The sequence below is a fragment of the Microcebus murinus genome, chromosome 20 (assembly GCF_040939455.1).
Source record: "Microcebus murinus isolate Inina chromosome 20, M.murinus_Inina_mat1.0, whole genome shotgun sequence".
In the NCBI taxonomy this organism is placed as follows: domain Eukaryota; kingdom Metazoa; phylum Chordata; class Mammalia; order Primates; family Cheirogaleidae; genus Microcebus; species Microcebus murinus.
In genome coordinates, this window is record NC_134123.1 from 7,801,309 (window position 1) to 7,825,043 (window position 23,735).

Below are 23,735 nucleotides of genomic sequence, written 5' to 3' on the forward strand. Positions count from 1 at the left end.
TTTCCTCAGGTCTTCCACAGATCTGCCCCTTCAAGTCATTCAGGTCCCAACTCAAGGATTTCCTTCTCAGATAGGCCTTCCCTGCCCACCCCATCTCAAGTAGCCCACCAGTCACTCACTACTACTTAGCTTTATTTTATCTCATTCATAATGCTGATTACTATTTAAAAATTATTTTTATATCATCTTTCTCCTTCCACCACAAGTTAAGCTGCTTGAAGTTAAGTATGCCACCTGCCTTACTGACCATTGTATTCTCAGCACCTAGAATAGGGGACATATTAAGCACTCAGTAAATAATTGTTGACTAATTGGCTCCTTTCCCTTGGTCTGTCTGGATCTCACCTGCTTATGATTTCCCACGGACTGCCTTTGGTGGATTATCCCTTCCTTTCCTCTTTCCTTAAGCTCTCCCTTCTGGCTTCTCATTTGGATTTTAACATGTTTACATCTTCCTCGTCTTAACATACACACTCACACACAGACACTTAACACTTGTGGACCCAATATTGCCTCAAACTACCATATTATTACTCTCCTTGATTTCACAGCCACACTTACTTAGGAAGTATCTATGTTTGCCACCGCCTTTCTCTTCCCTCCCATTGTGTTTATTGCACTACAGTGCAGCTTCTGTGTCCTCACTTCACCACCCACTCTATATATGATGGCTGTACTGTAAGGTTTACCTCGCTTTACCTTTGTTGACCAATTCCTTCTTGTAAGATGCTTCTGCAATACCATTCTCCTATGGTTTTTCTTTTTTGCTTTCTGCTTGCTGCTTTTCAGGCTCCTTTTTCATCTCTCTCTTAAATGTTAAAGAATATTCACATGGCCCTTTCTTCTTGTCACTTAGTCTTGCATGTTCTCATCTCTGTGGCTTCAATTTCTGTCTGTATGTTGATGTTTTCCAAATCCCTATTTCCATCCCTCTTGCATGAACTTAAGATTCATATTTCTCAAGTGCTGTGATTAATTAGTCTTGCCTCCAGTTCTTTGAATTCTTGCTGGAATATTTTCTTTCCCCTTTCCCTCCAGCCTCTCCCCACTCTTGCTCAACTAGCATTGACTCAGACTTTATTGACCTCTTTTACTGACCTCTCAAGTCTAGGTACATACAGAGTACACTGTCACAGCACCCATCACATGTTACTGCAGGTACCTCTTTATAAGCACAGAGGCATATCTATCTTAATTGACTATTGCCATTATTAGCACATAGCTAGTGCTGTTTAAGTATCTTTTGAATGAATGTTTTAGTCTGGGGAAGTCAAAGGAAGCTTTATGCAGGAGATGGCAAATGAACTAAGTCTTTAAAAATAGAAATCAACAACAGGTACACATCCAACTTATTATATCCTTTTCCCTAGCAGTTCACAAACACCTAATGTGCATGTGGCACTTACATTTGAACCATGAATTATGTACTGATTGCCTTTTCCTCTTTACAAGCAGGAAAACTGCCTCAGATGATAATCACAATGTTTTGAACTTTGAGTGCCACCTGCTGGTTGGCACAGGGAATTATCTGACCCACTTTTTTTCTCCACTCTGGGATTCAGTGTTCCTTCTTCTTTTTCTTTTTCAGTGCTAATGGTTTGTTTAGTTCTAGTTAGGAATTCATTCAAAAACATTTCCTTTAACTTCATTTCTCATCATCTCTGTTTTCCAGCTTTGCCGTATCACAAAAAGCGTTCTTCCTTTTTCTCTGTTTTTCTGCACTAAGCTAAAGATATGTCAATTGTGATGCTTTTGTTTTAAAGCAAAATTAGATAAAATAAGGTGTTCTTTTAAAGTGCTTACAAATTACTTTTGGAATCTAAAGAAAGAGCTCTTGATCCACATTCTCAGATTCCTTGGGTTAAAAATTTTTTCTTCTAGCAAAACATTTGTGAAAAATAAAAAGTGAATTCTTATTCATTTTTTTATTTACTTATAAATCTAATAATAATTTTTTTATTTCCAGTGTGTTCTATCTCAACCATATTAGTGGTTAAATATTGGGTTATTGTCCTAGTCTAGAAACATGTTGATCATTTATCAGTTGATTTTTATATGAAAATTTGTCTTGAGTTTCCAAAAACAGCCAAATTATAAATAAACTTTTGCCACATAAATTAATTATAATAAGAAATTCTCAGTTTCTTCGAATCTATAGATGTTTGTTAATTAACTTATGAAATTATGGTACCAAGACAAAGAGATGAGATTCTCCATAGTATTATTTTGTATAATTTTTTTATTATATATGATTCTTTGAAAATTGGGTAAATTCTCAACTGTAGTATTTGATTTTCTGCAGTAATTTACCCTATCCATCTCTGCCTCTTCATTGTTAAATGTGAGAAAATGTAAATATATATATATAAATGAATGATACTTGCTAATCATCATCAGACATTATATGCTAGGCTAAAGGAGACAATGGCTTAAATCACTATGGTAAAAAAGTGAATATCTCAGTCCTTCTATACATGACATCTTTATCTCTTTAGAGATATTACTTGCAAAAGGTTTCCAGGAAAATAATTTCAAATAATGAGCAAAGAAAAAGAATATTATGTTTGCAAAATTGCTAGTGCTATAGTTATTTCTTACTCATAAAAACAGCCAAATTATCAAAGCATTATGAATTTATTATTTTAGTTTTTAGTACTCCATTATGTTGTTATTTTATGGCACAGTATTATTTATTTACAGTATAATAATAGCACTTGAGTCTCTTAATCAGATTATGAATCAAACTTTGCCATTTTCAGTGTGATTTTCTTAGCAGTAGTAGTCTAGAGGAGGCATTACTTGTTTTGCAGCCTAAAGCTTTTCATTTGCCCTTTTAGGGCCTCAGTGTCATCACATGCATAATGAAATATCTGAACCAGATGATTTTTGCCAAGTTGTTGGCCAACATAAGTCTCTGCTTTCCAATAGAACCCTTTGTCTATAAGTAAAGGAAATCAGTGGAAAGAATAAGAGTCTTCAAGAGAATTATATAGTAAACTTTGTTGAAACTGTTTCTTCTGGTCAGCTTAACTTCTGTTCATTCTATGATATCTTTGTTGTAATTGTGCAATTTTATAATTTTAATTGCTGATAATTATGGAAATTTTTTAAATTAATGAAATAAAATCCTAACCTCTTTTTCCTAAAAGCTACAGTGCTTTAAAAACTAGGTAAAATTCTCACAGCCACTTTAGGTCTTAAAAAAAAAAAAAAAACTAGGTAAAATTTTGCTGCCTTTTTAACTCATTTGTAATAATTCTTAATGCTGTCTTATCTTCTTTTAAGTGACATTGATGTTTGGGTGCCAGAACCAGACCACTCAGAAGTTCCTGCTGAGTGGTGGGACTTTGATGCTGATAAGTCACTCCTTATTGGAGTTTTTAAACATGGTAAGTAAGAAGTGAGGTAGGTGAGATCCCCTTCTATGTATAATGCAATTCAGCTACTTCTCAGTCTGTTGATTTCCATGTACAACTTTATCCATTAACAGCTGTGTTATGTGTACAGCTTTAAAAGCATACACTACCAAATTATGTCCATCAGTCACTACATTTCCTCATGAGAGAATAGCACATGTAACTTCATCTCCTGAAGTTATGTAAGTCTCACACAACTTCCTCTCCCAGGAAGAGTTCTTATGTGAAATATGTTTGTGTGTGTATATGATCAGGTTATCCTATTTTTCATATTAACTAATAAATTTAAATTTTTATAGATACATATTACCAGATAATGTAATATTTGTGATAATTTCTAAAAAAACATATGTAACCTGTATCATTTTAATATGTGGTCCCTTTAGTCCAGGAATATCATGCACTGTAAATATAAGGAATGTTTGTTTATATACCTTTCTTCTTTTTATCCTTTTTACTTTTGTAATTGGTGATGCTTCCAGGTTATGAAAAGTATAACACCATTCGAGCAGACCCCGCATTATGCTTCTTGGAAAGAGTGGGGAAACCTGATGACAAAGCAGTTGCTGCGGAACAGAGAGCAAATGATTTTATGGATGGGTATGCACATTTCGGAGGCATGAATTCTCCATCTTTCTCCCTCTTCTATTCAACATCAGCATATTCTATGTCAGTGGTATTCATCTTTAAATGATGTAGCAGTAAGAGTATTGGAGTTTACAATCTGAAAGAGCTACTGATACTCTAATAAGTTACTGCTTATCCATCAGAGTATGAGCAGGGAAGAGACTGGACCTGCCCCACATGTGTTCTTTCTACCAGCTCTTAATTTTTTCATTCAGCAAGTATATCATGGCTATTGAGTCTGTAAAATTCTAGGGGCATCGAAGGAAAAAGAAAGGAAAAGATATTACAGTTGAGAAATGTGATGTTCTTCATTATATATTCATCCCTTGGTAGCTGTGGGGAATTGGTTCCAGAACCTGCGGATACCAAAATTTGAAGATGCTCCAGTCTCTTATATAAAATGGCAGCGTATTTGCATATAGCCTGTGCATATCCTCCTGTATACTTTACACCATCTTTAGATTACTTATAATACCAAATACAATGTAAATACCATTTAAGTAGTTGTTATGTAAATTTTTTAGGGAATAATGACAAGAAAAATCTGTACATACTCAGTACAGACACATTTTTTTCTAATATTTTTGATCTGCAGTTGGTTGAATTCATGGATGTGAAACCCACTGATATGGGAGACCATCTGCACCTGATTTAAGGCCTTATGTAATCTTTCTTTTCTTACCAAAAAAGAAAAGTAAGACACATGTTGAGGTTAATAATAACACATTTAAAAGTAAACTTGGGAGTAAGTATACATTAGAACTAGCTTTCTTCTTGTTATATAACAGTCTTCATGCTGTGGCTTGGGCTTCTTTGACTAGAAAACAGAGACTTCAGTCTGACCTTTAAAACAAACTAAAAAATTCCTCTAACAAGACTCCATTTGCTTGTCCCATTAAGAGAAGTTTTAAGTCTATTACAATAACGATAGCTTTTGTTGGTATTTTATTAGGGATGTGGAAGATCCAGAATACAAACCTGCCCCAGCCATCTTTAAAGATGATATAGAGGTATGCTTTGGATCATATTTTTAAATCCTCAATTTTAGGTATTCTTAGGTTTCTTTTGTTTGTTTTTTGCATGTTTTTCCTTTTTATTACATATAATTATTATGTTCGTCAGATTAGCTAGGTAAGTGATCAGTAGGTTAACAAACATCACAAATAATCATACAGAAATTCTCCTGATCTCTAGATAAGATGGAGGCTGACTTGGACATGTGGATGGAGTGGAGCTTGCCCACATGCTACACTTCTTAGAGCTAAGAAACACAGTGTCCTGGGGCAAACTCCCAAAGTAGAGTGAGAACTAGATGCTAAAGATACACAGCAAGAGACAGAACCTATGCCTATGTGAAGAGGTTTGAAATAGAGGGTAGAGTCTAGAAGAATTCTGAGCTGCCAAAGCATAGTTCTAAGTGCTCTGTTTATAGAATGTCAAAGGAAGAAGAGTTGGATGAAAATACAGAAAATAATCTGTAGAGTGGGGAAAAGGATATTTATGAGATGAGAAATTTCTATAATATTTACAAGAGCACAGTAAGAGACCAGATGATGGTATAGCTGTCAGGTAGGGTTTGCTGGTCTTGCTAGCTGAGGAGCTTGAATATTGATGTCTGTATGAGGACAAGAGGCAGGGCTTACTCCAGTATATAGGGAGTGAGAACTGAAATCCTGTATAGGGTTGGGACTCTCAAAGGCCAGTACTTTCTGACAAACAGCACAGGGAAATAACAAGGAAATTTATTGTATCATGGGCTTGGAGTAGGAAAAATATTGTCTTCCCTGAGAATTTATAACCGTAGGCCTGCCTTCTCTTGAGTTCATAGTTTGATTCTTATATTTCATCTGCATGGTCCAGGAGCTCTCATTGTAATTTAAAAAGGAGTCAGTCCTTGGCTGGTAATACCCTGAGGTACCTGGTAAAAACAAAAAGGGAAAAAGAACTCCAGAAGAAAAAATTCATGTTCAAACTATGCATGAGTCCTAAAAATGAAACCCTACATCTTTAGAAAGAATGAAGTCAAAATCCAAAATTTAAAAATGTATGCAGAACAGTTTACCATGAGTGAATGTTAGCATACAATAAAGAACAAGATTAGACCCCTGAGAACTTCTGATAATATATCTATTGAAATAAAAAAGAAGTAATTTTTTTTTTTTTTTTTTTTTTTTTTTGGGACAGAGTCTCGCTTATTGCCCAGGCTAGAGTGAGTGCCGTGGCGTCAGCCTAGCTCACAGCAACCTCAAACTCCTGGGCTCAAGCAATCCTTCTGCCTCAGCCTCCCGAGTAGCTGGGACTACAGGCATGCGCCACCATGCCCGGCTAATTTTTATATATATATTAGTTGGCCAATTAATTTCTTTCTATTTATAGTAGAGACGGGGTCTCGCTCTTGCTCAGGCTGGTTTCGAACTCCTGACCTCGAGCAATCCACCCGCCTCAGCCTCCCAGAGTGCTAGGATTACAGGCGTGAGCCACTGCGCCCGGCTAAAAAGAAGTAATTTTTAAATGATTAAATACATTAAAGAAAGAACCAGGAACAAGGGACAAGATAATGATTTTAAAAGACTAGGAAGATGTGAAAAAGAATTATGTGTAACTTTAAAAATGGAAGATACATTTATTTATTGACATTTAAAACTCAAATAAGGCCAGGTACAGTGGCTCACAGCTGTAATCCTAGCACTCTGAGGCCGAGGCGGGAGGAACGCTCATGGTCAGGAGTTCGAAACCAGCCTGAGCAAGAGCAAGACCCTGTCTCGACTAAAAATAGAAAGAAATTAATTGGCCAACTAAATATATATAAAAGAAAATTAGCCGGGCATGGTGGCACATGCCTATAGTCCCAGCTACTCGGGAGGGTAAGGCAAAAGGATTGCTTGACCCCAGGAGTTTGAGGTTGCTGTGAGCTAGGCTGATGCGTCGGCACTCTAGCCTGGGCAACAGAGTGAGACTCTGTCTCAAAAAAAACCACCTCAAATAAATAGCTGAAACATTTTGCTGGAGAAGCAGATTAAACACAGTTCATGAGAGAAGAAATGATTTGGAAAACACATAAGGAAGTTATCCATAGTATATAGCATGATAGATCAGTTTGGGCCAATCAGGAGAGAGAAATCCCAATGTAAGGAATTATTAATTATAATAAGGGGATTGGAGTAATGAGCTATTGGCTAGTAAAAAGTAAAGAGAATGCTAACAAATATAGGAGAAGCATATAAAAGGAGCATCCACCACTCTTAGGGCCCAGGTAGAGCACCCAAGGAAGAGCCCCATTCCTTCCACGGCCAAAATCCAGACTTTACTGGGAGGACATAGCCAAGAGTTGCTGTGCTGCCACACTGGTGCAACTCACTGAACATATACCCTCTGGAACACGCCGGAAATCTGCCCTCTAAGTTTGCCAAGGAAGCTTTTCCTGCGAGTGTCTTACTGGAAGCACTCCATTGCAAAACTGCCCAAGGGGGAGGTTGCTGGGAAAAGCTCCTGGCCAGTGAGTGTTAAAGAAGCTGCTCAAATGGCAGGAGCCTGGGCACTGGAAAAGCGGCCTGTGGGGGGGAGCTGAGCAGCGGGAGGAGCTCTCCAGAACCAGGAATTAAATCCCTTCTTCCTGCAGTGTTTCTCCAGTGTCCTCTACTGACAAAGCTTAATATCACACTGACTGTCAGAGGAAAAATTATATAAAGAGCTCAGATCTTTTTCCTTAGAGCAGGCAAAAGGTTTGAGAGGTAATAAATTTCGAGCAGGGAGGCAATACATCAATAACCTATACAATGGAATATATATATAATTTAGAAACAAGGAGGATAGCATGAGAATGTCTGGCATATATCTAATAGATGTTCCAGAAGAAGAGACTACGTAGAATAAGGGAGATGCATTTTGAAGAGAGATTCGCTGTGAATTTTTCAGACATTATGAAAATCATGAAGCCTCAGATTCAAAAAAATAAAATAAACCTTGGCAGGATAAAATAAAACTAAATCCACTCCAAGAAACATCCTGGTGAATTGGAGATACACCAAAAAAGAGATGATAATACAAGCAACCAGAGAAAAAGACCTACCAACAAAGGAATTAGGATAATTCTAACTTCAGGCTTTTTAAAAACAACAATAGAAACTAGTAGCCATTGAAATAAAATTGCCAAACTTATGAATATAAAATAATGTTGCAATTCCTAATTGAAGATATTTTGTTGACAGGTCAAAACTGATTCTACAGGACAAGCAAACTGTTTAAGGCTGAAAAAGAAAAGATTTGTAGGTTGTCTAATAGCCAAACATGAGAATAAATTATCTGAGAGTTGATATAAGAAAGAGAAAAAAGCACACTTGGTTAACAATAAAACCTAGAGCAGACTATACTCACAGTTAGAGGAAGGGTGGAGGAAAAGAAACTGGCTTACAAGTATCATAGAAAAGGAAATAATTTTAGTAAATAATGACTGGACTAAGTTTCAAACTTGATAGAGAACTGTAAAAGGGTGAGAGTGGAGAATAATCAATTAAGTTTTATTTTTGCTAAATTATTTAAAATTCTATTGCAAAAAACTTCTCTATTATTAAGAAGTTTGGTTCTCTTTTCCTTCTTCACCCACTTACCCTGTGACAAATTTCTATTTTCTTTTGAAAGGATGATGCTTCCTCACCAGGAGACCTTGTTATAGCAGATGGAGGTAAATTGCATTTACTTCTTTACTACTAAAGTACTGTAAATTCACATTGTAATGATCTTTGAAATCAATTTTTAAAATACATGTTCCAAATGACTTCAGATATGTTTTGATTCTAATTAAGTGGAGATAAATTTAATACAGAAGGCATCAATTAGAAGAGTTTACAGTGTTTAACTTCTTATTCATTCAGTTTGGTTTTTAATTTATTTAAGTTCAAGTATTAAGTTTTTGCCAGCCAGTGTGATATATCAGACCTGGAAATCTAAGAGTTGTATTTTCTGTGCAAGTGAAATTCCCTTTAAATAGGTAACATTGTGGCTCTTTATTCCACTGCGTCCTGCTTACTTTGAACTGCCTTTAAAGTTTGTTATGTTTTCTAGAGCTGTAATTAAAAGAAAACTTTTTTTTATGATGACAAATTTGGTTTTTATCCCACATAATCATATCAAAGAAAAAAGTTTTAAATTAGAGAAATTTATCTACTTTTGTGAGCTTCATACAGAATCTCTTTAGTTTTTAAAGTTATTAACATGAATTTCTTTAAATATAGATGGTCAGCTGATGGAAGGTGATAAAATTTATTGGCCTACTCAATCAGCTTTAACCACACGTTTGAGGCGTCTCATCACTGCATATCAGCGTACTAATAAAAACAGACAAACTCAGCAGATACAACCAACTTTCTCAGTGCCTGCCAGTGTAATGCAGCCTCTTTATGAAGAAGCCACTCTAAATCCTAAAATGGCAGCCAAGATAGAAAGACAGCAGAGGTAAGACAATAGATATTTAGATATATTTTTAATGTGTGTTAATAGTATCTAAATGTATTGGTTCATTAAAGGCTGTCAGGGTGTGATTATGATACTTTGTGCAAAACATAAACATAGAGAAGTACCAACTTGTATGTGTGCTTTGTGCACACATGCACATATATTTACACACTTATGCATGCATAAATATGGTAAAACTTACAAAGATTATTGCATCTTATAGTTATTAGCCATACTTTAATCATTCTTTGTCATGTTTAAGAAAGCCAAAATATTAAAAAAGGAAGGTGCAGAGCAAACTCAAGAATTGAATTATCAGTAGAACAGAAGTTTAAATTATATGAAATAAAATCCATTCTATTATATTTTACATTAAGACATTTATGAAATATAAGAATGTGTGGAAGGCAAGTCCAACTCTGCTTTATACAGAAGATGAACCCTGGAACTACTGATGTGAAAGGGAACAAATTGCAAGAGACTTGTTAAGAAGACAGGCAAACTTCTCTTATTTTATAAGCTTTAACTTCTTAAAAAGGATAGAGTATATGGAAAAGAATAGCATGATTAGCAGTAACCTGGCCTCTTTGTTAAACCTGAGTCCTTGAATTTCTCTGAAAGATAAATCATTGTTCATTTGCTGCACATTGATTGTAGCCAGAATTTAATCTGAAACTTAAGATTTTAGCTATCTTAGCCATACTTTTCAAATACTACCTCTGTATATATACTGTTTCAGTTGTCTATTGTTATGTAACAAACCACCCCAAAACACAGTGACTTAAAACAGTATTGTTTTATTTCTTTTGATTCTGTGAGTTGACGAGGTGGTACTTCTGATTTGTATGCTGTTGGCTGGATTTCTGAGATAGCTGGAAGACTCAAAGTAGCCTCACTCACATGGCTTGCAGTTAGTGCTAACTGCCAGCTAGGAACTCAGATTCCAAGAGGGATCATTCCAAGTAGCAAAGGCAGAAGCTGTAGATTTCTTAAGGCTCAGTTCCAGCAGTTACAAAGTGTCACTTCTGCCTGACTGTTGGTCAGAAAAAGGCACAGGGCCAGCCCAGACTTAAGGGAAAGAGAAGTAGATTCCATCTCTTAAGGGGAAGAGTAGAAAAGAATTTGTGGCCATCTTTAATGTACTACACACATTTTCCCTCAGTCTGTCAGATCTGGATTATTCTTCCTAAAATACTAGTTTTATCATGGTATTCAATGATGACTTCTTATTTAGTATAGGTATAAAGTCTTAGGTACCTAAGTTCTTCAGTTTAGATTTTAGCATGCATTTCTAACTTTACTACTATTCCTTCAGCCAGAATGTTATTCTTAACTCAATACCATAGCTTATGTTGTTCCCATCACCTAGAATACCCTTCTTCCTACCTGTTAGTTCACGGCTAGCCCATTCTTCAGAGCCCAGCACCTGTCCCTCTTAGAGTCTCAGGAGCTTTCACCTAAAGAGAGATTACTGAATGATTAGCAATTAGAACGTTTCATAATCTGACCCAAACCTTGTCTTGCTTTGTCTCCAATATGAGCCATATTCTTGTCAATCTGGAATATTCATCATCCCTCCCAAAATGCAGAGTACTTCTCTTCACTTATTCTGTGCTCTCTTGCTAGCATTACCTCTCTACCCTTAGCCTTTCCCATCTGAAATGCCACTTACTCTGTGATGCCTTTCTTGATTGCTCAAGTCTGAACTAATCCTTCCATCTTCTGTGCTGTCCTAAAATTTTTGGTTTCTATAATTCTCATATAGCAATAAAATACTATGTGATACTATAAATGTGTTTGAAAACATTTTATCTTTTTTCCTGAAAGGCAGGATCATCCTATATAATCTTATATGTTTGCTGTGCATATTTTCTCACATAGTAAAAACGCAAAGAACTATCATTGTCTGAAGGAACAGTATATACTAACAGAAGTATGGTTGGATAGATGAATCAACTAGCATTTAAAATGTATTTACAAAGCAATAACCTTGTATTTAGTCCTTTAAAGTTTTAGGTACTTGAAATGTTTTGAGTTTGTATCCTAGTCATTATATTCAGTATTAATAAATATTCATTTTAGTGACTAATGTGGTTTTTTCTTTCATCTGATTCAAAATAGATGGACAAGGAGAGAAGAAGCTGACTTTTACAGGGTTGTATCTACATTTGGAGTAGTTTTTGACCCTGACAGAGGCCAGTTTGATTGGACAAAATTTAGAGCTATGGCTAGGCTACATAAGAAAACTGATGATAGTTTGGAGAAATATTTGTGTGCATTCATGTCCATGTGTCGGAGGGTTTGTCGTCTTCCTTCCAAAGAAGGTATGTAAGAAATTCTTTTTTTCCTTGTTTCAGTCAAAGAAGCAAAATTACTAACATTCAGAAATTTCCATTTTATCTCTTTTATGTGAAATTTCAATATGATCTAATTCAACTTTCCAGCAGTTTTTTAGAATTGTAAACAAACTATGCTGAAAGACCCCCTATTCTTTAATTCTGCTGTTAAAATGAGACCTAAAGAGAATAAAGGTACACACTGAGTTTTAAGAAAATAGCTAATGTTTAGTGTAGATTTATGATTAGGAGAATGTGGAAAATAAAGGATTGGTTTTGGTAAATAGAACTAACTTATTTTTTAGTCCATCTCATGAGAATTGTGCTAGAGGGTTTATTTACCTGAATAATTTTGCAGGGGATGAAGCCCCCACTCATAAGACATTTTAAAGAATTATCTAGACCAGGCATGGTGGTTCACGCCTGTAATCCTAGCATTCTGGGAGGCTGAGGCGGAAGGATCGCTCAAGGTCAGGAGTTTTGAGACCAGCCTGAGCAAGAGCAAGACCCCATCTCTACTAAAAATAGAAAGAAATTATCCAGACAACTAAAAATATATAGAAAAAATATAGCCAGGTGTGGTGGCGCATGCCTGTAGTCCCAGCTACTCGGGAGGCTGAGGCAGAAGGATTGCTTGAGCCCAGGAGTTTCAGGTTGCTGTGAGCTAGGCTGACACCACGGCACTCTAGCCCTGGGCAACAGAGTGAGACTGTGTCTCAAAAAAAGAAAAGGATTATCTATAGAAAAGCTCTCCACCCAGGGCCATCTTCAAAAAAGACAACTAAATCACACGTGGTGTTGCAAATCAGCTAAGGAACTGTTCTGGGATGAATTTCATTGTCTTCAAAGCCCAGAGAAACAGCTCATCCTGTCAGCAGTTCCTCTTTGTAATGCTATGTATAAGTTTGCTCCATTCTTTGTTGAATATGATGGCTGACTGTTAAACCCAGTGGCCTCCTATTCCTATATTGTAGTCAAAAGATAAATGATTTATAAAGGACTTAAATTCCACATGGGTTTCTTTACTTGTTTTATTTTATTTACTAACAGTTTTGTTGTCAGTTTGCTGAATAGAGTAGCCAATCTCTTGATTACCTAAATACCAGGTAATTTGGGGTAGGTTTCTGTCTGCCTTCAGATCTATTGGAATGCTATAAATGGGTTTAAGAAGACAAATAAAACAAAGCATTGTATCTTTTGTTATTTATGGTTGCCAAGAGGCCCTCATTTCTTTTTTTTTTAATTTGCTTAATTCCCACCACCAATATAGTGATGTGAATATATTTATCGCTTTTGATTCTAGTTTTAAAAGTAAAGGGAAAGGGTTAATTACTAAATAATGATTGAAAGGTAGGACTTCCTTATTAGAAATGTGAGTGAGGAGATTTAGAGTGGGGACAGTGACAGTGTCTCTCAGGTTGGGTCCCCCACTGGAGGAAGCTGTGGGTAACCAGAAATAGGTGATACTCTGTATGGCCAAGTCGCCAACAGGTTCATCCGCACAGAGATAATACTGTAAAAAAGACATAAAGCTGAGTGTTAGAAAGCTACTCAACAGACATCGTATTGTGTTTGGTGATTACACATGGACTGAGTTTGAAGCTTTTATGACCAGAAATATGCAGTCTGTGTCTATTGTTGACATTGAAGTAAAGACTCGGAGCCTATTGACTCTATTATTGCATTGCACATCTTTCAGCTGAATGAAATTGGCCCCAGCAGTGAAAATTTGGGGAAAGAGACAGAAAATATAATTGTAGCAGATCACTGGGTTCTGTCTGCAGCTGAATTCCATTAGGCTTTGGGACAGCCTAATGCGTGATGTGGAGGTCAAATCACACCTCCTTGGTTATGTGATGACAACCTTGCTGTTTCAGACAAGAATGTTGACAGCAACTTCACCACCTAGAACCAGGTGGTGCTGCTACAACATAGTTATTCAGGAACTGGAAAAACATCCCTGTGTAAAGCATTAGCCCAGAAATTGACCATTAGACTTTCAAACAGGTACAAGTATGGCCAATTAATTGAAATAAACCGTCATAGCCTCTTTTCTAAGTGGTTTTCTGAGAGTGGCAAGCTAGTAACTAAGGAGTTCCAGAAGATTCATGATTTGATTGATGATAAAGATGCTCTGGTGTTTGTGCTGATTGATGAGCTGGAGAGACTCATAGCTGTCCATAATGCTTACAGAGTGAGAAGCAAGTTACCAGATAACGTTGGCATGATCAATGCTGTCTTAACCCAAATTGATCAGATTAAAAGCCATTGCACTGTAGTGATTCCAGGTACTTCCAACATCACTGAGAAGATCGACGTGGCCTTTGTGGATACTAGCAGCACATCAGGCCACCCTCTGAGACAGCCATCTTCAAAATGTACCTCTCTTATTTGGAAGAACAGATCATATACCCTCCTTAGCAGCTTTTGACCCTCTGAGAGCTGAAGATGATCAGATTTATTGAAAACAACATGTCACAATTGAGCTTCCTTTTGAGGGAAATTTCAAAGAATTCAGACCTGAGGGCCTGAGCAACCAGGTCCTGAGGAAATTCCCTGTTTGGCTCACACACTTTATCCAGGGGCACCCACCACCAGGATAGAGGGGTTCCTCCAGGCCCTGTCTTTGGCACTGGATAAGCAGTTAGAAGAGAGAAAGAAGCTTTAAGCTTCCAATAGATCCTGGTCTTCTCCATGCAGTAGCTCCATCTAATGGAAAACACACAGCAAGTCATGTCGCCTGTCCCACAACCAATGCCACTCTGGAAATCCCCTCTGTAAAAATTTGCTTAGATCTACAAGCCAGGAACCCACAAAGCCAAGCTTTGTTAAAAGAACTGTGTTATTATTAACATTACTTTTAAATGCATATTAGAAGACAAAAAGCTTGTCATTTTCACTGTTTTGAAAAGATAATTCAGGCCAGGCATTATAGGCTAATGCCTATAATCCTGGTACTCTGGGAGGCTGAGGCAGGAGGATTTCTTGAGCTCAGGAGTTTGAGACCAACCTGAGCAAGAACGAGACCCTGTCTCTACTAAAAATAGAAAAAGTAGCCAGGCATGGTGGCACATGCCTGTAGTCCCAGCTACTCAGGAGGCTGAAGCAGGAGGATCACTTGAGCCCAGGAGTCTGAGGTTGTTGTGAGCTAAGCTGACACCACTGCACTCTACCCAGGGCAACAGAGTGAGACTCTGTCTCAGAAAAAAAGATAATTCAGCTTCTGTTTGTCCTTTGTAAAGAACTGTCTAAACATGTTTATTTATTCCCATCATGCCTCCAGTCAGTTAGACACATAATGCTAACAAGTTTTATTTAAAAATAAAGGAAGATTAATATAGGTATTTAGAAACAAAAGGGAAACTGTATCACCCTAAAGAAGCATATAATTATAGCATTTAAAACTGTGTACATCACTCAAGCTAGAAGGCAGCAGTTGTTTTCTAATATCAGCTTGTTTTGTATAGTGTAAAAATGCTTTGGAGACTATTTAGTAGCTAAGAAATACCTATTTCTATGTTACAGAAATCGAGAAAAAAATTCTAGGTAAAGTGTTCTTTTATAATGATGAGACACGGTCCAATTTGCAGAAAGAACACAGACCCTCAGTGTTTAAGTGAAATGTGTGCTGGACATCCCTTGTAACCCAGTGCAGGCTCACATGCATTGCATGGATATTTCTGCCCATTGTTTTATTTGTTCAATAACATTATTCATATCTCAAATGATGTTATTCATGTCTCATTAATAGAAGATAAAAATAAATGGATCGATAATCATTGTATCTCAGAATATTATTTTGCTTTTTCTCATGCTAAAATTAATTTCATATTAATGTTTTATAAATACATGTGAGTGAGGTTTTATTTAGAGATTCCCAGACTTCCTCAGTTCACAGTGGCCATAATGTCTCCATGTGCCTAGATTTAGGCTATGCATTTTGGACAAGAGTACCACAAAAATGATGTTGTGTCCTTCTCATAATGTAATATGTGGTTCATGATATCAGTAATGTCTTATGACTGATGATGATGACTTTAATCACTTGGTTAAGGTAATATGATGCATTTCTCCACTGTAAAATTACTATCTTTTCCCATGGTGCTAGCAGATATAATATCTTGAGGAGCCTTCACAAACACTGTTTTTTCTCAAACTTTAACCTATTGATTTTAGTACATATCAGATACTAAATCTTGTCCATAACAGCTTTTATTGTGGAATTCTACTGTAAGGAAAAACTGTTTCTTCTCTCTCTTGAATAGTTATTCATATTAGTATAGATTCATGGATATTTATTTTATTCTACAGGTTACAGTCCAATATTACTGTTGTTTATTGTTCAAATCGTTTCATATTTAGTTAGCCATTAGGAGCTCTGCGGTTTGGTGCCTGAATTATTTCAACAAGCCATATCTTTTTTGAGTACTTCCCAAGTGCCAGTAACCCACCTTACAAAGATATAATTTCATCTAAAGGAATGTAACATGATCTAATCATGTAACTGAACTACTTCAAACTAGTAGTTTGTGCAGCATTTAATAGACATACCTATTTCCCTTGAAATTTAAGAAAGCCCTTGATGCCCCTGTGAGTTCATTGCAATGGACTGTTACCTCATGCATTTTGAGATATGTCAGCTTACGTTTGTTTATGAGGTTTCATTTAACAGTTCTAGTTTATAAGTGAGTGTGAGCAAGTGTTTTTCTCTTCAGTTAAGGACAGGTATTAGTAAAGGCATAGCTCATAGGGAATTTCTAAAAGAAAATCCCTAGTTATATTAATATACTTCCAAAATAATTTTATAGTTTACCTTAAGATTCCAGTGTTTTATGTTACATGATTTTTAGTATTTGTTTTTAAGACTTAAATTTCTCTTCATTTAAAAAATATTAAAAGAAAACTTTTTAGTGATTCTATACTAAGGGATAGGAACTATACAATAATTGCACGGAGGTGCATTTAGTAGTAGTACTTTAAATGTGTAGTCATTTATTTATAATTTACTTATAAATGAAAATTTTTGAGATTAATATTCTTGTCCTGTTTCAATGTAGAATTGGTGGATCCAAATATTTTTATCCAACCTATCACAGAAGAACGTGCTTCTAGGACTTTGTATCGCATTGAACTTCTAAGGAAAGTACGGGAACAAGCCCTTCGACATCCACAGTTGTTTGAACGCTTGAAGCTTTGCCATCCAAATCCAGACTTACCAGTCTGGTGGGAATGTGGCCCTCATGATAGGGATTTGCTTATTGGTGCTGCCAAACACGGGGTGAGCCGAACAGATTATCACATTCTTCGTGATCCTGAACTCTCTTTTATGGCAGCTCAGAGGAACTACAGTCAAAGTAAGATGGCTCATTCAAAGACTTCTACCCCACTTTTACAGCAATATCAAGTAGCACTTTCTGCTTCTCCTCTTACCTCTCTACCTAGGCTCCTAGATGCTAAAGGTATTATTCTAGAGGATATAAAAGTTAAAAGTGAAAACCTTAAAGAGGAGCCTCAGTCTTCTGAAGAAGAATCTATGTCTTCTGTGGAAACCAGGACACTAATAAAGTCTGAGCCTGTAAGTCCAAAGAATGGTGTTTTACCACAGGCTACTGGAGACCAGAAATCTGGTGGAAAAGGTGAAACAGACAGACGCATGGTTGCAGCCAGAACAGAACCCCTAACTCCAAACCCAGCGTCAAAGAAACAGAGAGTCCACAAAAGAGGATCAGAATCTAGTTCTGATTCTGACTCAGATTCTGAGAGATCATCCTGTTCTTCCAGATCATCTTCTTCCTCGTCGTCCTCCTCTTCTTGTTCCCACTCCCGATCAGGCTCTAGTTCTTCTTCATCCTCATCTTGTTCTTCAGCATCTTCTTCATCCTCCTCCTCCTCTTCCTCCTCCTCATCATCCTCTTCATCTTCATCAGAAGAAAGTGACAGTGAAGAAGAAGAAGTCCAAAAGCGAGGTATATGCATAAAGTAATTTTGCTTTTTAAGACAGCTTTTCAAGTAAAAATGAAAAGAACTTAATTCAGATAACTTAAGCATATTTTAAATTGTTAGCTTAAGTTTTGTGTGTACAGATTTTCTTAGGATAGTACTAAAGAGGGAAACTAGAATTACTGGTACATACAATATTCAGAGTATTACAAAATAGATTAATCAGGCAGTTGAACTAGAAATTTTACACAGTAGCTTTATTTCTTTGTGATTGCCTTAAGATTAATATTATATTTTTTATAGGAACAGGTCTATTAGTAAACAAATAAAAGATAATAACATATAGCAGTCACCAAGAGTCTTAGATTAAACAGCCCAACAAGACTCTCATAGATAGGCCATTTGTCAGCAATGACAAATGTTTATCAGCACAGTAGTGTTAGGTGGTCCCCTTCTGCAGATGTTCTTGCAGTGGTCCAACAGTTCAGGCACAGGAAAATGAGTCAATGTCAAGCATGTGTAGGACCCACTCTGGCATGAAGAGCCTCATACCCACAGGAACCAGAATCTCTTATAACAACTCCATAGGCGTAACTTTCAAGGTTGCCATAAGGAACCATAAGATTGCCATAAGAGTCACCAGAGTCACCTCATTTAGAAAATTATAGTATCCCCATCATGTATTTGTAGTCTTCCTAGTCCAGATGAAGTCTGCCAATCAGGAGTCATTTTAAAAATAATGGGTGCTTTATTGTGTTCTCGGTGAGTTTTTTCCCTTTGACCATTTGGTTTTACTTCTAACTTTTTCAGATATTTCTGAATACTTGCATAAGATTTGTAAAAGTATATATAGAGTGGTTTTATCAGTCTTTTTAAAGTCGTCGTAATTGTTCTTAGCAGAAGGTACCCCTCACATGAAAGCCTACGATGAAGAAAGCGTCGCGTCACTGAGCACTACCCAGGACGAGACTCAGGACAGTTTTCAGATGAACAATGGGACTCCAGAGTCTGCTTATATCTTACAAGGTGGATACATGCTGGCAGCCTCATATTGGCCAAAGGTAAAGGAATAGTTTCTTGTCAGGACAGCTCATTTTTTAGTATTGTACTATGTTGCTTTAATGGTAGATATTCTTTTTATGTAGAAAAATAGGTCAGTGTAAAATGTAGGATGACGTTTTATGTTGTTAGCATCAAAAGTATAAATTATTATCAAGTAAATTAGTTCTACTTAAATGCATATGCTTCTCAACATAGCCTTAAAATGTTTAGAATAAAAGATAACTGTTATATTCCAGTTAATATTAAAGTGCCTATTTATGTAATAGGTGCTTTCAACTGAGTCTCCTTGAAGAAATTTACTGTAGCCACTTGTGACCTAGGGAAGAAGTTCATTCAGTGGCAGAAGCTAAGATTGAATTAATGCAATTTTTCCATTATGTGTCTAGGCTACTACAGGAATATTTAACCTTTAGGAATGAGGTTGGGAAATGGGGAAATGGAGGATACTCTTTTATATACTCCTAAATTGTTTGAACTTTTTATAAGGAACTGTATTACTTTTATAATTATAAAAACAAAAGAATAGAAAACTATGATATGATATTTTTGAATTTAACCAAAGAGAATTTGTACTTGAATAGCTTCTTACGGAATTGTAATATACATGTAAGCATATGTATGCTTGCTACATGCACTTATGTTGGAGTGTAAACTCTTGATGGAGGGTTAAATCCATCAAGGTTCTTGGGCTATTTGATCTCCAAAGGTCTGTCCTGGTTATTAAAATTATACTTGGATGTTGCATGCTTTTATAGGATCGTGTGATGATCAATCGGTTGGACAGTATTTGTCAAACAGTTCTGAAAGGGAAGTGGCCTTCAGCTAGAAGAAGTTACGACGCTAACACCGTGGCTTCTTTCTATACCACAAAACTGCTGGACAGTCCTGGAGCAGCTACAGAATACAGTGAGCCCAGCGTACCCACTCCCCCAGGTGCCGGTGTTAAAGAAGAACATGATCAGTCAACACAGATGTCAAAGGTGAAGAAGCATGTACGAGAAAAGGAGTTTACAGTGAAAATCAAAGACGTATGTGTATTTTTATTGCCCTAGGGCCTGATTGCGATTGCGGTGTGCAGCATGCTTTTCCTGCAAATGGCTGCCTGCTCTTACTCTTCCTTCCTTCACGTACTTGTTTCCTGGTATTTGGATTGTTTTCTCTCTGATATCCAGGTTATTAAACTTGAATAGTCTACTAAAGGGATCATCATTAAATATTTTTCTCTCCTTATGCTTCTGAAGTAGTTCTTCTGATCAAGATGTTTTCTTAAACAGTGTGACAATTTCTAACTGATTCTTTTATATAACGTTTAAATGATATGTCAGTATACTTTCTGTTTTAAACATTTAGCATGTCCTGTTATCAATGTTTAATTTTTTAATGATTTTTGAAGCTTAATTGATTATTCACGGTCTAAAATATGAATATTGTCCTCCAAAGTGTCACATGCATAACGTACATAGAGATGTATGTCTAAATCTGAAAATGTTACAATGTACTTGTCATATGAACAACTTTGTTTTGCTCAGAAAAGTGTATAGAGTACCTGTATTTTTTTCATCTAAGACATAAAATGTAGCACTCATTATTGAAATGGATTAAAATGTTTTATTCAGTTGATTTATGAATGAGAAGAGAATTTCATTAATGTATCAAGGGTTTTACTTCATTTTTTTTCTAAGTAAAAAATTCTCTTAATATCCTGCAATAAGATTTTTTCATAGCTTCTGTCCTAATAATGGTATTTATTTAACAGGAAGCTGGTTTGAAGCTGACCTTTCAAAAGCAAGGGCTTGCTCAGAAAAGACCCTTGGATAGTGACGATGGTGCTATGGGGCAGCAGCAGTACCTCACCCGACTTCGGGAGCTTCAAAGCGCGTCAGAGACCAGCCTCGCCAATTTTCCAAAACCTATGCCAGTATCAGGTGAATATGCAAATAATAACTGTCGTACTAGGAAATATCCCGTCATCTCTAAATCTTTTATAGACTCTTATAGTAAAAATTCATTTTACCTGTAATGTTGGGACCTCTCTTAAGTCTGTAAAATAATCAATATAATTTTAAATCTTAATAAGTATTTATTGGAACTTTTTATTTATTTATTTATTTATTTGAGACAGAGTCTCACTTTGTTGCCCAGGCTAGAGTGAGTGCCATGGCGTCAGCCTACCTCACAGCAACCTCAAACTCCTAGGCTCAAGCCATCCTCCTGCCTCAGCCTCCCGAGTAGCTGGGACTACAGGCATGCACCACCATGCCTGGCTAATTTTTTCTATATATATTAGTTGGTCAATTAATTTCTTTCTATTTATAGTAGAGACGGGGTCTCGCTGTTGCTCAGGCTGGTTTCGAACTCCTGACCTTGAGCAATCTGCCCGCCTCGGCCTCCCAGAGTGCTAGGATTACAAGCGTGAGCCACCGCGCCCGGCCTTTATTGGAACTCTTAATGTAACATTTTAAAGCACAGAGGGCAGTTTAGTTTTGGGGGCCTGAATAGTGTGGAAACATCATTTTACCAAGTTGTTTTATACAGATGAAAGCTCAAACAGAATTTCAGTATGAAAGTATATTATGAATTCTAAAATAAAAAGTTAAATCACTGGCCAGAACCTGTGGCTCATGCCTGTAATCCCAGCACTTTGGGAAGCTGAGGTGGGAAGACTGCTTGAAGCCAGGTGTTCAGGGCCGGCCCGGGAAACATAGTGAGACCCTTTCTCTAGAAAAAATGTAAAAATTAGCCAGGCACGGTGGCACACACCTGTATTCCCAGATACTCGGGAGGCTGAGGTGGGAGGATTGCTTGAGCATGGAAGTCAAAGGTTGCAGTGGGTTGTGACCATGCCACTGCGCTCCATCCTGGGTGACAGAGCAAACCCCTGTCTCAAAAAATAAATAAATGAATCACAAAGTAATGGTGATAGGTAGAAGTAATTAAAATGAGAAGTTTTAGAAAAACTTAGAGATTGTATAGTCCATGCATACAGGATACAGAAATTATTTATGACTTGATCCCCAAAAGGTAATCTTTCATTTTGTGGAATACTTGCAGGAACAAGGTTCTTACTACCGTAAACAACCCTTTTTATTGTTGGACAGCTCTAATTGTCAGAAAATATCTTTTTATTTGAAAGTAAAGTTTGCCTGCTATAGGTTCTTCTCAATAGTTGAAGTTCTGTCTTTACCAACAATACATGATTAAGTTGGTCCTATGTCTACACGATACATCTTAACATTTTGTTTATTTTATTATTTTTTTTTATTTTATTTTTTTTTTCTCTTTTTTTTTTACCAGAAACGTCTGTTGTAACATCTTAACATTTTGAAAGCAATCATCAGATCTCCCATTCAGACTATCTCTGTTTCTTCTAACCTTTGATAATTTCAATCAACAAATATTTATTAAATACCTAATTGGTACCATGTATTATGTGTTCTGTAGGCATTGAGGAATACATTAGACATTGCTTTTGTTTTATTTTTGCCTATTTGTTTTATCTAGGCCTAGTTGTATTTTAATTTGTCTACATCCCTCTTAAAGTAAGATGTCAAGAATTGAGAATGATACTCAAGATCAACTGAGTCTCAATGTTAGAACACAGCATACTAATTCACAAAAATGCTTGTCAATTAAAGCAGACGAATGACTTGAATTTCCATTATACACTCCTTGTACATAAGGATAAGGACTGTATTTCAGTACTCTACTAAGTCTGGTTGCCATGCAGTACTTGGAAATATTTCAGAATTCCTGTGCATGTGCAAAGTGTGTGGAATTCCTACAATTTGGGAAAATAATGCTGTATTATAAGTCGTGTCTTGAACTGATCACTATTTCCAAATGCTGCTATTACCACTTTTAATTACAAATTAGTTAGTTGAGCTTCATCAGCCTCTCTTTGGTCTTTTGTGCATCCATTAACCATTCAGTATAATTTTCGAATTACTAGACTTTCAGACATGTATGAAATGCAGTTCAAATATGAATCAACTACACTTCTTTCCTAAAGCATAAATCCCCTAAACTATGCTTTATAATTAGAGTTTTATTATTAAGGAGCTCTTTCCTTTCACTGGAAAACGGGAACAGATAGGGAAGATAAGCTGTGGGCTCTTTTTCCCAACCTAAGTGGCACTTAGTAATACTACTGCTCTTACTCTTAGAACTCAACTGTAAAGTGAGATTGATACTTCTGTCATACACATTTTGTTGCTATTACAGCTGAAGATTGTACACTCTTCACCTATAAGTCATTATTTGGTAAATAATACTGTTTTTAATAATATCAGTAGCAGTTGTAACACATATTTTGCAACTATCCAAAATATTTAAAATCTCAGATATTTATGTTAGATAGAATTATTATCTAAGTATTTTATCTTATCTATCTTAATTACTGCAAATGTGAAATCAGGATCTGTCTCATACATGACTTTTGGTAAATCCATTGACATTTTTTTGTTTGTTTGTTTGAGACAGAGTCTCACTTGTTGCCTGGGCTAGAGTGCCATGGTGTCAGTCTAGCTCACAGCAACCTCAAGCTCCTGGGCTCAAGCGATCCTCCTGCGTCAGCCACCCAAGTAGCTGGGGCTACAGGCATGTGCCACCATGCCCGGCTAATTTTTTCTATATTTTTAGCCATCCAAGTAATTTCTTTCTATTTTTAATAAAGATGGGGTCTCGCTCTTGCTCAGGCTGGTCTGGAACTCCTAAACTCAAATAATCCACCCAGCTCAGCCTCCCAGAGTGCTAGGATTGCAGGCTTGAGCGACCACGCCCAGCCCTCCAAACATACTTTTAAGGTCACCATCATTTGTCATCTCAAGCAGTTGATCCTCTTCTAGCAAGGACAAAGTTGATATACTTGGCTTATTCTCAAGTGAGTTACGGATCCATTCCTTAC

The 23,735-nt window shown here is 36.5% G+C and overlaps 1 protein-coding gene and 1 pseudogene across 21 annotated transcripts in view; both read left to right on the forward strand.

Annotated features, from left to right (window-relative positions):
- Positions 1-23,735, forward strand: part of CHD9 (chromodomain helicase DNA binding protein 9) — a 231,291-nt gene that overhangs the window by 186,206 nt on the left and 21,350 nt on the right. For 13 of the 21 annotated variants that reach the window (XM_020282652.2, XM_020282655.2, XM_020282653.2 and 10 more), the window contains 10 exons: positions 3,286-3,389; positions 3,899-4,016; positions 4,996-5,053; positions 8,682-8,724; positions 9,275-9,494; positions 11,616-11,818; positions 16,888-17,796; positions 18,668-18,831; positions 19,588-19,860; positions 20,589-20,757. In XM_020282652.2, coding sequence (XP_020138241.2) covers positions 3,286-3,389; positions 3,899-4,016; positions 4,996-5,053; positions 8,682-8,724; positions 9,275-9,494; positions 11,616-11,818; positions 16,888-17,796; positions 18,668-18,831; positions 19,588-19,860; positions 20,589-20,757 — 2,261 coding nt within the window. The remainder of the gene's footprint in view (positions 1-3,285; positions 3,390-3,898; positions 4,017-4,995; positions 5,054-8,681; positions 8,725-9,274; positions 9,495-11,615; positions 11,819-16,887; positions 17,797-18,667; positions 18,832-19,587; positions 19,861-20,588; positions 20,758-23,735) is intronic. The other 8 variants (XM_020282657.2, XM_020282659.2, XM_075995634.1 and 5 more) reach the window with 3 other exon arrangements.
- On the forward strand, positions 11,825-16,880 carry LOC142862604 (pachytene checkpoint protein 2 homolog pseudogene; annotated as a pseudogene).